The sequence below is a fragment of the Dermacentor andersoni genome, chromosome 1 (genome assembly GCF_023375885.2).
Source record: "Dermacentor andersoni chromosome 1, qqDerAnde1_hic_scaffold, whole genome shotgun sequence".
In the NCBI taxonomy this organism is placed as follows: Eukaryota; Metazoa; Arthropoda; class Arachnida; order Ixodida; family Ixodidae; genus Dermacentor; species Dermacentor andersoni.
In genome coordinates this window covers 240,452,531-240,466,283 of record NC_092814.1, presented here as the reverse complement: position 1 = coordinate 240,466,283, position 13,753 = coordinate 240,452,531, and the positions used below count along the sequence as shown (strand labels likewise).

General features: G+C 51.0%; 1 protein-coding gene across 10 annotated transcripts in view; it reads left to right on the top strand.

The window, feature by feature from the left end:
- twin (CCR4-NOT transcription complex subunit 6-like twin) overlaps window positions 1-13,753 on the top strand; it is a 300,870-nt gene that overhangs the window by 193,506 nt on the left and 93,611 nt on the right. For 5 of the 10 annotated variants that reach the window (XM_050195821.2, XM_055063546.1, XM_050195820.2 and 2 more), the window contains 2 exons: window positions 866-904; window positions 1,015-1,053. The exons of the other annotated variants lie outside the window; for them this stretch is intronic. In XM_050195821.2, the coding sequence (XP_050051778.1) occupies window positions 866-904; window positions 1,015-1,053 (78 nt within the window). The remainder of the gene's footprint in view (window positions 1-865; window positions 905-1,014; window positions 1,054-13,753) is intronic. 10 annotated transcript variants of the gene reach the window in all.

The following is a 13,753-nucleotide window of genomic DNA, read 5'->3' as shown; positions in this document are numbered from 1 at the left end:
AACGGTGGCGTAATGAAGCCTTGTGGAGTTATGACACCTTTAAAGTTTATTTCGCCAACAGTTCCGAGGGTATAGCAGAAACGCCGTGTTACGAGTCTGTTGTATTGTTTTCGGTCATACGGCTGCGGCCTGCGCGATGAGTGAATACGCTAGGGGTGTGGCGAATGAATATTCGAAATTTCACGTATGATTTCAATTTCGGAATTTTGTGTTCGGTTAATACGTTCCTGCCATGGGAGCCTGCCTGAGATGGTCTCTTGATATGCCCTGTTGTGAGCTAAAATGTGGGCACTTTATCATTTTGCACATTTACAAACTGTCCATTCCAATGCAACACCAGCAGCATAGCACGCATCGGAAGAAAATAAAGCGTTTGTTTTTAATTGTTGCCGGATTTCTTATCCACGTTTCTTTCTCTACCTTTTTAGAAACAGAAAAAAAATATTTTATAATTGCCATTCCATATCCGAAGCGCGTTCTTTTTCCTTTTTTCTTTAAATATGCGTGTACTATTTGATTGGAAATTTTCGCGATTCGATCACCCCTCGTAATAATCTCGTTTTCAGCGTGATACAGTACCTCCAGGTGACCACTGAGGATTGTCTTCATTGTATATGGCAGCTTCTTTCTGGTTGGAAGTGGGCGCCTGTATCGTGCAAAGCTCGTTCTTCTGCATAAGTGATCTCTCGTACCGTGGCGTTGTTGCTGCTCGCAGCTTTGCTTTGCTGTAGTAGTTCGCTTAGCGTGTGACTTTTTGGTTGCCGCCATGCCTCAGCTACCGTTTCGCTAACAATGTATAACGCGACGCAAACTCTAAAGGCACCATGTACTTCAACGCCTTGCTATCTATCTTGTCCATTCCTAGGAGACCAGACGTGGTGGAGCGCGTACTCAAATGATTCTGGTCAGTATCTTTGACTCACAGTGCAGTGCTCATAACGCGTTAAACTTCTGACCTGCTACTGACCGCTCATCCTGTTACCAACATCTCTAACGCTATTCTCATTATCGCAGAATGTATCGTGTGTGCCACCGCTGAAGTCGACGCGTACGGTATGTATACCGTTATCGTAAATATATACAGGGCCGCCCACTCTCAGGGGAAATAGCTCATTAGCCTTCATTACTCATCATCATCGCGTTTATCTTAAGCCGAAACATGACTATGAATGACTCCACGTTAACCTTTCCCTGCGGTAGCCGAGCCCCACTCTTTCGTTAAGCCTATATGTGCGCAACTCCTTACATTTAACCTAATTTGTGGGGATTGAAAGTGGCAAATATTGCGCCTGACGCTGATATTTACGAATAAATTATTAATCTTCAAGCCCAATTTCGAATTCAGGTTTCTATGGGCACTTTAATACTAAACACGTGTTCTCGACCAAGAAGTGGACGACCTTGTATCGTACGTCTTGATGTATACTTTAGAACTGTGCTCAATAGTGCTACTGCAACAAGGACACGCAGAGAAACAAATACCACGGAACTATGTGGCCTTGTTTCAGTCGCCGCGTTTGAGCATATATTTCTAAAGATGAACCAACTAGCCCTCACGAGGATGTTACTGATGCGTGTGTACTCTCGCAGAAGCGCAGATCACGTGTCACGTGCCTGCTATTCTTTGGCACGCTGGGCGCGGACGCTGGACGGCCCCAGTTGTGCAGGCGGGACCTTAGCTGTGGTGTGTGGTCGTTGTGCCGCTGCCCCGTGTGTGGAACCCGATCAGTAGCGTTGATAGCTGCACAGATGCGCTCTCCATGACGACGAAAGGCGGCAGAGTGGCGTGTGCATACGTACACAGCGAACAAAAACAGCGCCGCGAAGTCTGTGTGCTCTTCTTTCAGAGCCTTGGAACTGTCGCGGTATACCTCCGCCACAACGAATGCGCGCATCATATGCAAAGTCTGTGCTGTATATGCACCCGAGCTCTTCTCACCCGTGTGCAGTACTGTTGAGGTGACCTCATAGCGAGAGACAGTTACGGCGCTGCACTTATCTCGTTCAGTTTCCTTCCTATAAAAATCGCTGTGCTATCCACCCGTGTGCAGCTGCATAATGCAGAAGCGCAGAGCGCGGCAGCTTTCCCGCAATGCTCGCCCGCCCTAATCGTTCTCCTGTTTCTCCGAGTAACGGATTCTTTCAGAAAGCGCCTGCGCACACCTGTGTGTACACTATTTGATGTGCAAAGTTGTTGTCCTTCAAACACTGGTTCACGGGCAGCGTATTAGAAGGCCAGGCCTATATCGTGTCAGTGCAAGGGACTAGCGGTGCATTGTGTACTGCGTGTGTTTCTCTTCTCTCTCTTTCAGCTTTATAATGTTCTAATTTCGACCTTTAAAAGGGAATGAAAAGGCCGCCATATTGTTTCATATATATCCTTTCAGCAGGTAGGCGAACTCGTTTTATTATGCGGTATATCATGTTTTTTTTTGCATGTACTTGATTGCAATAGCAGTCAGTCGTCATACGATGTTCATTTTGACTACTACATAAGGACCGGTAAGTAGTGTTATAGCTTGGAAAATGAAGCATCTGGTCGCTTTTCTAGTTTTCGAATGCACTTGTTTAGAACCGGTTAGTATCTAATTTGTTACTTGCAATTGAAATGGTCATTCGAAATGTGAAAACCTTCAAATATTTTGATATTCTTCATGACTATGTCGAGCTTGGCTTTCGCAGCCCGTGGGCTTGTGCGGATTGACGCGCGCTGATCCTAAGTTTGAGCACGTTTAACACGTCTCGGACTTCTCTTTTACTATCGAGAAGCTACGATGGTGTGGTCGCACGCCTATATATAGCAGTTCTCGCGCAGTTGTCCGCAGATCTGGAACTGTTGGGCTTTATACCATCGCCCTTGCTCCAAATCTATGTTGTAAAATGCCGGTCAAGATTTGCCCAACCATCTCTTTTGTTACGAGACATACTGCAGCGTTTTATTTTTGTTTCTTAAGTTAAAGCTTCGGGCTGCGAAAGCTAAGTTCTCATCACAGAACTGTATGTTTTCTATAGTTACGAAATATAGCAGTTTACTGAACAAGCCGATGGTGGTGTGAGTAGGGGTAATATAGAAAGGTATTGCTCAGTTTCCACGGTTAAGCCGCGCTTGCTGACCGAGCAGCGTCGTTGTAAATGGGTAGAAAATGCGTAGAAATGGGGAATTTTGTAGAGGAAGCAGGCGGACAGAGTTTCTTCCAGTAGTGGCCTGACTGACTGCTACGTTTGGTCATGTCGCGTGACGTCGGTGTGCTGCATGACAGAGCTTTGTTTATTTTTTTTTATTACTATTTTTTTCTTTGATTTGCGCAGTATGTTCCTTCGTATGTTATTAGTACGCGGACTGTAATGTCTTTTATTTCGTGTTGCGCACAATAAGACAAGGCGTTCTGCTACTGACGCATTCGCAGTATGGGCTTGGCGATCCAGCAATATATAGTTGGCCGAAGCGCGTTCATGCGTTGGATTTTGTGTGTTAAAATGGACTAATTGTTTGCGAAGACGGGGCTCCCTTGTGGTTTTTTCACGATGCAGCGTTGCGTGCAACACGGACTCTAAACCGTTTCCTAAATTGCTCTCGAACCGATCGAACCTAATACCGAAGCAACCACTTCAGTGTTTCGGTCCATTTCGGACGCTTCCTCAACGAGCAGGCAGCGACGTCGGTCTGTGGCGCCTGTTTGGCGCGCACAGCCTGACGTCGCGCGCTGCACGAGGAAGCGCCCAGGGCCTGCCGATTAGCGGCCGGTTTACACAGGCAGCGCCTGCCCGCATTTGGAAACGAGGCATATGCCCAATATAGAAGACACCGCTCGACCGACTCTGTCGCAGGCGCCGCCTCGGGGCGACAGCAGCGGCTAACGTCGCCGCCTTGCGCTGAAAGAGGCTCTTGCCGCCGCTTTTGCGCGCTGCACATGATCGCACGGCTTCGTTGTCTTGCTGTCTTGGGTTGTGGGGGCAACCGGTGGCTGGCAGGCCGTCAATCACCTTCGGGGGGAGGGGGCTACCCGACCTCGTCGCCCTTGCTCTCATGCATGCATGCATGCATGCATGCCTATACGTTGTGCGCCTGGAGGGAGCTAGAAGATCTACGGGAATACGAAATATGATGTCCGTCCCCCGTCCCTCCTCCTAGGGATTCTGTTTTCTGTACCCATACACGCGGGCCTCCACAGCCGCTGCGGCTGATTTGCCTCTTTTGTAATCTTGCACTTTCCGACACAGTTATTCGTTGCAGGTGATGTGTGTTTGTTTATACGAACGGTGGAGGCTTCTTCCGGCTGGTAAGAATGATGAAGAAACTGAGGCGAGGTTTACAGGGCGGAAGGGAAAAATCATTACGGCGGCAGGCAAAACTGCGCTTCTTTTATTCTGCCGCAATGCTGAATATCAGAGATATTCGACTGAGATTCAACCTCTGCCGTCTCCGTGACCAGTGGTCAAAAGAAGAAAGAAGAAAGAAAAACGAAGAAGTAGATTGAGTAGAGGGAAGAACCGCATCGAACAGGTCTGTCTTAGCGCTTATGCATTTCACAACAGCTTGGCCCCATTCGCCAAGAAGTGATCATTGTCTGCATGCTACGTGCATATGTATATTCGTTGGTGACACCTCAACGCCCGCTTGATGCTCGGCTCTGCATACGGAAACCTGAGAAGTGGGTCATCAAATGGAACAAAAACAAAAAAGCGAAAGGAGCTTCGTGACGTAGGTTGAACGCACTCGATGCAGCAGGCGTCGTCTTGTCCCCTCGAACTGTGCGAGTTGGATGTATTGCGCCAAGCTGGGTACGCGTAACGAACGGAAGCTTCGAAAGCTTGCTCATACGCGCACCCATGTCCACACATGATGTACGCCCTTTTGTGGAGCTGAAGCGAGTCTCGCGATCTCAAATTTACCTATGTGGTCTTACCTATGTGGTCTGTCGTACCCGGTTTGCGATAGCCGGAAACAAACGTGCCGAGGAATCTACCCGTAATGTGGAGAGAAAACGCCGCGCGCTCGGCGGGGAGTGAATCACTGATATCGCCGGTCTCCTGCCGGCTCGGCTCCTTCCGGTGATTCGATCCTCCCACATATTGTTCTGCGGAAGCAGAGAGTCGCCTGTTTCCCTAGCGTTGTCAGTGAGAGTGGCTCGGCGTTGTAGTACAGCGCCACGCGTTTCATCCTGCCGCTCGGCGACATGCGTGCTTTTGTGTGCCCGCTGCCACTGTCGTGTATGGGCGCGCGCTTCGCGAGAGAGCGCCTCGTGTGACCTGCATCGGGGCGTCGCCGCGGAGCCCCTTCTTCCGCTTCCCCGGCGCGCCCACGAAGACGCTCGCCCAGGGGCGCGCATCCCTGATTTCCGCCTTTGTCGGCGAGTGCAGCGCTGCACGTCGCGCCCGATTTAGGCCGCCACTCCAGTTCAGAAGGCGCGCTTCCCACACGGCGTGGGTCCACGACGCTGCAGCGTGGACCGCTGCACCGCCTGGGCGGCGTCCGCTTCTCTCCGATTTTTTTAGTCGGCCCGGCGGTTACATTGTGATCAGCGTCCGCTCTCCACCCAACGCTGCTGCTGGCCATGCAGTTGGGGGAGGGAACAGCCGAGCGGTGGACGCTTGTCTATCTAGCGCAGGCTTATACATCTCCGGGCTCGCTACAAGGCCGCACGCAGTTCGGTGTACGTAAGCGAAAGGCAGCGAGCCTACGTCAGCTTTTTAATGAGCTTTCGGCGCGCACGCTTAGAGAGCGTCGTATATGCGGTGTGAATCGGCCTACTACGCGCATGCGAGCGTTATTAACACGTGCCGTAATACGTGGGACGCGCCGTTCCGCTGACCCGCGCGCGCTGCTGGCACGCTTCTTTCCGTCCCCCTGTTTGGGACACGCATGTGGAGCGTCGCCTCCGCGCCTGCCTTCGTCGCTCATTGTCTCCCGCGCGGCCCGCCGCATTGTTTCGAGACAAGAGTGAGCCGGGCTCTTATTTGCCTCCCCGGCCTCGTTTTCCCGACAAACGGCGGCGACTGTGGCGCTCATCGCGTGGCGGCATTCAGCCCACGGTTGTTCTTCGCTCTCGTCGCCTTGTTAGCGTTGTTATGCATGCGGACGGCATACGCCCTCCCTCGTGCACCTATGCTGGTCTCGTTGATTGTTCCTGCCCGCCATTCACTGCGCTCCACACTGCCACAGGGATCCGGAAACTCTTTCAACTCTTTTTCTGCCAGTTCATTTTTTTGTCCCCGGAAATATTTCAGGCTGTAAAAACTGACACAAGTAACAGAGGCCTTGTGAGCACCTGCACCTGCTGCAAAGCATGTAATGACAGGTTTTCCAACCGAGGATGGGCAACAACGCGATTATGCCTCCAACCGGGCTATCGATTGCTCGTTATCCGTTTGCCATCGAAATAGTTAATAAATTTACTGCGCTGGTGACAGCGATAAACTAGCGAGCTACGGCTTATTCAGAACGAGAACACCATCTAATGTCGAAATCAAATAAGATAATTTCGTGTTAACTTTTTTTTGTCTTCTTCGTTAATAAAAAAAAAGCGAAAGTGTGAGTGTGGCTGTCTTTGCACACTGTTGGTGCAGCAACGGCGGCGTAGCGCGGGGTTGGTCTCATCAGGCGCGTATGCTTCGGCTTGCTTTAATCTGACTCGTTTCCTTCGCAGCTGAACCATTTTCGCTTTGAGCGTCGTGTTCTTGAGCGTCATACAAGAATATTTTTTCTCGTCTTGCGATTGTACAGCTTTAGCATTTAAAAAAAAAAAATGCCGGCTACAGACGCTAGCGTACTCGCACGAGATGGATATTACGTTAATTTCATTCACTTCCCGTCGTCGGCATTCGCAAAATCTTGTGTCGTACAGCGTGTACCGTAGTTGCCGTATACCGCGATCACGTTTTAAACTTTGTGTTAAGCTTAAACTTCGATGCCGCAGTTTTTCAGCGTCGTACTTTTTCTCTCCGATCGATCTTGCTTAACGCGTGAGTGCTCGCGTCATAACCCCGATGCCGTGCACTGGTGCCCTTGCATCAGTTGCATACATACAGTAGGGCCATTGGTAATGCCGGCCGGCTTCTCAAAATTCCACATCTCGTTTCGAATGCGGAGCAGACTGCTCGCTTTGAAGAGGAGCCAAATTGATGGACTGAATTCTCTGACGGTAAGTGCAGCCTGATTGCGCCGCGATAGTTTTGGTTCAGGTCGTTCGTGTCATGCACAGGCCGGGTAAATCAAAAGAACGCCTGCGCACAAGTGTGGTTATGCGAGAAAGCGTGTTAATCCCATCGTTTTCGTAACAGCTGTCGATCCGTCTTGCGCAAGCTTAAACTCGAATATTAGAATCGAAGCTGTAGAAGTGCATCTTTCCTAGCGGAAGAAGAAAGGTGTGGCGGTTAGTCAGTTTCGCAGCCGCCATTAAGTTGGCGTCTACTTCGCTTTTGTTGGTCTGCGCTGCTATCCTCTCCTCCTTATTTGTTACCGCGCAGCGTTTAAGAAGTCTGGACCGTTTCCAGTTTGTCCCGCGTGCGAGTTAGCGATTACTTTGCGGCCAGCAGTTGACTTGCGCGCTGCCCAAAAGCTCCGTGAGTACTTGGTGAGAAGTTGCAGTCCATCGCGCGGGTATGCCCTCAAAATCTGTAACTGGTTATCCGGCACGTGCTTCCCGGCTTTGTGGGATCAAAACTAGGGATGCATAGCTAGCAGGGCACAATGGACGCCTTATTATTTCTCTCGTAATTATATCGTAGTGGACGATTACATCGTAATCGTAGTGGACGATTGAAGAGCCGAATGAGTGTCTTCGCGCGACGACGTAGCGGCGTTGTTGGGAAGCCGCACGAACTGTCCGGCAATGCGACGGCTCTGCGTCTTCGAAACGTCTGCACTCACGGATAATTTCGTCTACCGTCGAGCAGTCTTTAAAAACGAGCAAGTTAAACGCATTATCGGCGATGCCTTTCAGAATGTACCTCGCTTTGTCAGCCTCGGGCATACTGGTATCGACGCGGCGGCAAAGAGCTAGGACATCAAGGATGTACGCAACGTACGACTCGGGAGCTGTCTGAGCCCGACAGGATAGGTCTTTCGCAGCGGCGCACTTGCGACCAGCGAGCTTGCCGAAGAGGTCGCGAAGTTTTTGCTTGCATACGTCCCAGCTGGGCAACTTTTCTTCGTTTGTGTCATACCAGGTGCGTGCTGGTCCCTGGAGGTAGAAAAGATTTGCGAGCATCACTGTCGGGTCCCATCGGTTGTGTGGAGCGACGCGCTCGTATATGCCAAGCCATTCTTCGATGTCTACTTTGTCGGTGTCGTTACCAGAGAAGCTGCCGGGTCGCGCGGATGGTTCAAGACGACTGACGGTTGCGGTGTCGCGGATGCTGACGGCCCAGGTACGCCGTGCGTAACCCAATGGCCTGGTCGTCGGTCAGCATGGCAGGACGGCCGAAGACAAGCCCGCTGCGGAGTTCCATCTCGCGCAATAATCCGCACCTCCACCAAAAATGAAACGGGCAGAGATATAAGGTTAAATGGGACCGTGTTTACTCTGCAGAAAATATGCCCGGTACAACCAGTATGGCCGAGCGTAAGGTTAGCCATCTACGTCGTCTCTTTCGTCTTGTTGGAGATCGTCGTCTTTGTCCCTCTCGTGGCACCGTGACACTATATATACATATATTGAAAGACAGAAGACGACGAGGACAGGCAGCGCTAGCAGACCCGTTTATTCCACATGCACTGTCCAGGCTCCAACACGAAGAAGAAGAAAAGAACATGTGACAATACACTGTGCGATGTCTCTCCCTCATTTTATTTCGGTCTTTCTCTTTAGAGCTTGCATGTATTCTACTTGTGACGACGCGTTGGACGTCTGGTTCATGTAAACCTTGCAAAACAAACCACTCAGTAAGGTTGAAGCCCGCCGCGTTGACGCAACGGCATTGTTGTTCCTCCCCTGAGCAAAGCGGCTTTGAATTTCGGTCGCCGCAGCCGCATTTGATGAAGGCCGCGAACCGCACGAGGTCAAAATTAGCCCAGGCATGCGATAGGCTCCGGATCTTTCAACAATAAATGTAGGTTTTGTGGGGTGAAGGTAGACCTTTACCACACGTTATGGGTCTGTCAATAGAAACAGACCCTATAGACATCATAAATCAACCAACAAATGAGGGGTGGGTGGCAACTCTGTCCAGCTCAGACCTCGAGAGCCAACAAGGGCTCATCGAGAGAGCACGGGCATTCGCCAATGGAGTCCCGGACTTGGTACTGACTGCGTCAACCCTCTTTTCAAAAGATCTCGATAAAAACTTGCATCATCCTCTTCCACTACGGTGTCTCTTGCAGCCTAGATGCATAAGGAAAAAGTATCCCAGAAAAACCAAAAAAAAAAAAAATAAAGAAGGTGAAGGGCATTCGATGATTATAGGTCGTGCTTTGTGATGCGTGTAATGCACCTTCATTATTCCAAGTATACAAGAAAGAAATCTCGGTGAGAAACCGCGGGAGCCGTCACACATCTCGTTTTGCCGCTTCGACTTGAGAGCTGTGCTCCACGTTCGCGTGTGCGACCACCGCTGTGTGGTACACCTTTTCATTCCGATCTGCTTGACCAAAATACGAGGAGTTTTCTCCTACTGTGGACTTATCAATTCCTAATCGGAGGAGTTTTACGCCATCTTGTAATATCTAGAACTCGTCCTGGCAGCACATCGGATTAGAGAAGCAAAACGAGAATAAATAAAAATAAAAAACGCTCCCTCCTCTGAAGCCTTTGAAAGGTTTGGCGGTTGACGTGCCTGTAGCGCGTAGCGTTCTCCTCCTACGCGCGCGCAGTCGCTGCGAAGATACGCTGTCGTCACGGCTGAGGTGCGAATCGAGCTAAACGGCCCTCGGCCAAGTTTCCACCGCGCTGTCCCCTGGGCGTCGGCAGCCGCGGGGCCGTGCATCATGTCAGCGGCGGCTGATGCGCGGTCGCGCGCAGTCTTGCCGGAAGCGCTCTCTCCGGGGGGCTCCGAGCCTGCAAGCGGATTCGCAGCCTTGTCTGTGCGCACTACTGCATGACCCCGTTTTCAGGTTTTTCTGCCGCGGCGTCCATTCGACGTTTTCTCGTCAGTGCAGTGGTTCTCTGCCTGATCGGTTGTCAGCTGTGCGGGGCGTTGCGCAATCCTCGGCAGGTAGCACAGTCCCTAGCCCGCGGCGAGAGAAAAGCGGCGCGAGTTAATCACTTCTTTTGGGCAGGTCGCGGGCGGACGTCTTCCGGCTCGCCGCATTGACGCGACTTGACGTGCGCGCTCTGGTGCCGTGCCGAATGTGTGGCGGAGTCATCTGCGCGCGTATTAACCTCGGGCTGTCGCCTTCGCGCGTCTCCTCGTCCTGGGTCGCCTCGTCGCTGCTCTTTGCCGGCCAAGCGTTGTCCGCGCCTCATTTTTGGCCAACGCGAGCCGCGCTCATCGACAGGCTGTGGCAGCTTTTGATCCCGCCGTGTCCACTGTGTGTGTTCTGTTTGCGAGCCTCGTCGGAGTCACCGTGCCACCTTTCGTCGGCCGAGCTGTTGTTCTCATTATTTACTCGGGAACGCCGTCCGTATCGTCTCTCGCGTGCTGCTCCACGAGAAAGTTGCGCTCCGCTCTTTAGAGCGAACTTCCGGAAGCGGCGTCGTTTGCTGGGGCTGTCCGTTACGGGCAGTCGACGGTGACCGAGAAGAAAGCGCGAGGTTACTGTAGTGCTGCAGGCTAGTCGCTAATGGTGAGGCGCGCGTCAGGTGGCGGTAATTTCAGAAAGGTTGCCACGACTGCTGGGCTACGTTTTGATCAGTACATTCTTGCCTTCGGCGCCTGCCTGTCATCCGAGTCGATCGAGACGTCGTTTAAGCGTATGGACATGCAGCCTCGCGACGCTGCGCAGTCATTTGGTGCGAGGACATGCGGAGCAGGAAGTCATCAAACGAGGGACGAGATCGGATGAAACGGGCCGCCGCGGTGATTTTCTTTCAAGCCAGCGAGGACCTCGCTTCACTGGAGCCGGATTTACGCGATCCCAACGCGGTTGTGCAGGTATTTAGCGTCTGCCTTTTTGAAGGGGTGGAAGTGGGCGGATGGAATAGAAGTGAAGCGTGATTGTCATAAAGCGAAAATTTGTGATCTAAATTTCCTTCATGGCCTGACAGATCTTTTCTGCCACCTACCTCCACCATTCCTCTGCGCTCCTTTTTATCTCTATTTTCTGCGTACTGTCGGTCTATATATATCTCAGCGCTGCCTGACGTCGTTCCGTTCGAAAGGAATTCGAAGCGTGCATGTCAAAGGCATGCACAGCCGTATTCATCTTTGTTGACTCATTTCTGAAGAATGAAGCATCCTTGTTAAGAATATGACGTAAACGACTTCTACTCGTATTCATCTGTTTGGGCGGCACCGGATTAAACGGGGAAATTAAAGAGCGCAAGAAAAAAAAAAATAGATTGATAAATTGAGGGTCGTCGGCCCTTCGCTCTGATAAGACTATAGAACAGTTTCGCTAACATCTCGGCGATCCCTTGTTTAATTCGGGATCATGGGGAATGTTTCCGTCGAAAGCACGAGAAATCTGCAGAGCTTTTGCTTATGCACGTGCATGTGCATTCGGACATAGGCTCGGACTATGTCGTAGAAGGTCGTTCCGTCTTACACCACTCACTTCATATGGATAGATCGGTCATCCTTTTTTTGTAATGGTTATTTGATGTGAGTCTTCGCTCAGTGGCTTTTGCTGATCGTCTGCGGATGTGCGATGCACAAGTGCTATTGTTATCTCATTGTTGTGTTCTAATCAACCGTGGCCGCCGCTTTTCTACTTTTTCCTCCTTTGAGCGGATCGACGCGTGCTCTTTTCTGTGTGCGGATGTTTCGCCTGTTGAGTGGGATTAGCGCTTAAAAAGACGCTTGCGCATGTTTAGAAAGAGGGGACGAACACAAGCGCTTGTTCGTCGCCTCGGGGAGATGCCGTTCTAGGCAGCAGCGACGTATAGCAGCAATTCAAGACTTGCGCTGTGAGCAGAGACTGTTGGATAACTAAGCCGTTTGTATTGTTGCACGCTTGCGGATATGTATTCTTGAGCGTCGGCCTTTGATGTGCACACGTGGCAGTCTCTCTCTTTTTCTACGCACCATCCCTGCTGCGTGTGTTCGACCCCTCTTCCTGTGTGCGCGATTTCTTTAGCGCTGATTCCCCCTCAACAGTTACTATGCAAGACCAGCTAGCCCTACAGTCAATCTTTATTGAGTATATGTTTCGTGTTTATTTAACAATACTATCAGCCCGAGGGCCTTTACAGGAGTGGAAGAACACATACAGGAGTGGAATAATACAGCATGAAAAAAAAAAAACTAAATGAAGAACACAGGCGTCTCAGAAGAGATGCGAATCAGTTTAAGTTATAATGCACTGTACAAATTCCCCCCAATAAATAAATAAATAAAATAACCAGCTGCATTTTAAAAAATTTATTTAACAATAGGTATGTGTAGCTCATTTTGCTTTGAACCAGCTGGATTTGTCAGCGACGCCGCAAAATTATATGACCTCCCTTTGTCGGTGCTACGCGCTTGCTTATAGCCCAGCGGGCCACGTAGAAGTGGAAAGACGGTATGCATGAAGGTTCGCGTGACATCGTACGCACGAGCGTGCAGCGGGAGTGCGAAGTAACCTTTTGCCTCGCTCATAAGCAGAGGCAAATGCGATGCCATGGTCCGCCTTGGCGGTTCCTGCACGCGCACCACTCGCTGGAGCCACGGCACTGATACCGATCGGTGAGACGAAGCAGAGAAATATAGCGTGGCCCCAGCGCGGAGGGCTGGCGCGAAGACCCTGCGCAGGTTTCGCAAGCACCCCGGGGGCATCAAGCAGCTCGCTTCGTCTGCAAGAAGCAGGAAACGGAGCGCGCGCTTAGCCCCCCCCTGCTTTATACGCTCCAACTGCGAACCCTCTCGTGGCTGCAGGCACTGCTAGGCGGCGGTATGGTTTCGTTTTGTTTTTCCTTCGTGCCACGCAGTCTTCCTCTCTAGCTCACCCATTTGCGCGGCCCCGCTATCGTGTGGCGGCCCTCGGGCCATGCCCGGTGTTCCGCTGGAACCGTGGCCTCCGAGATTGGATGGTACGGCGCCCACTGGTTCAGTCCATGGTGTGCCGCTAGACGACGCCGTCCCAGAAAAATTCGCGCTTATGCCAGCATAAGAATAAGCAAAAACAGTGTCGCGACGCTAGAGAAGCGCTCTGCCAAATATTGCACCTGCCGAGGTCAAACGAAGATGTCGTTTTCTCTTTGCCACTCTGAGCGAGCATCGGTGAATCGTAAAGTTCGTGACTCTGCACTCGCTTCGTATAGCCTGGGTGATGAAGGGCGGTGTTTGCCCGTACGTGCGTCATTAGGTTTTCACCTCTCCGTTGACTCCTGGTTATCCAGCAGCGTAACACGCCAACTCCGAGAGTTCGTTGCTTCAAAAACTATTGTGCTGTTTAGGCGTTATTGCAAACGAAGCGTGGACGTTTGTTTCACTGTGGGTTACGGCACTGTGCATCCTGCCAAGTATGTAAATTCCAAGAGTTCTATTTCAGCAATGCTCATGTCTTACCTGTGACGCGGGTTTTGTTTTAAGTGCTTCATGCAGAAACAGTATGGTGCATTGCTTCGGAGGTCTTCTCGAACACTTTTGAGACATGGTCCCGGGTAACAAGTAATTTTTAATAACTCCTGAAGCAATGCAGGGTTAGGACTAATACAAACAGGTAATATCAAGG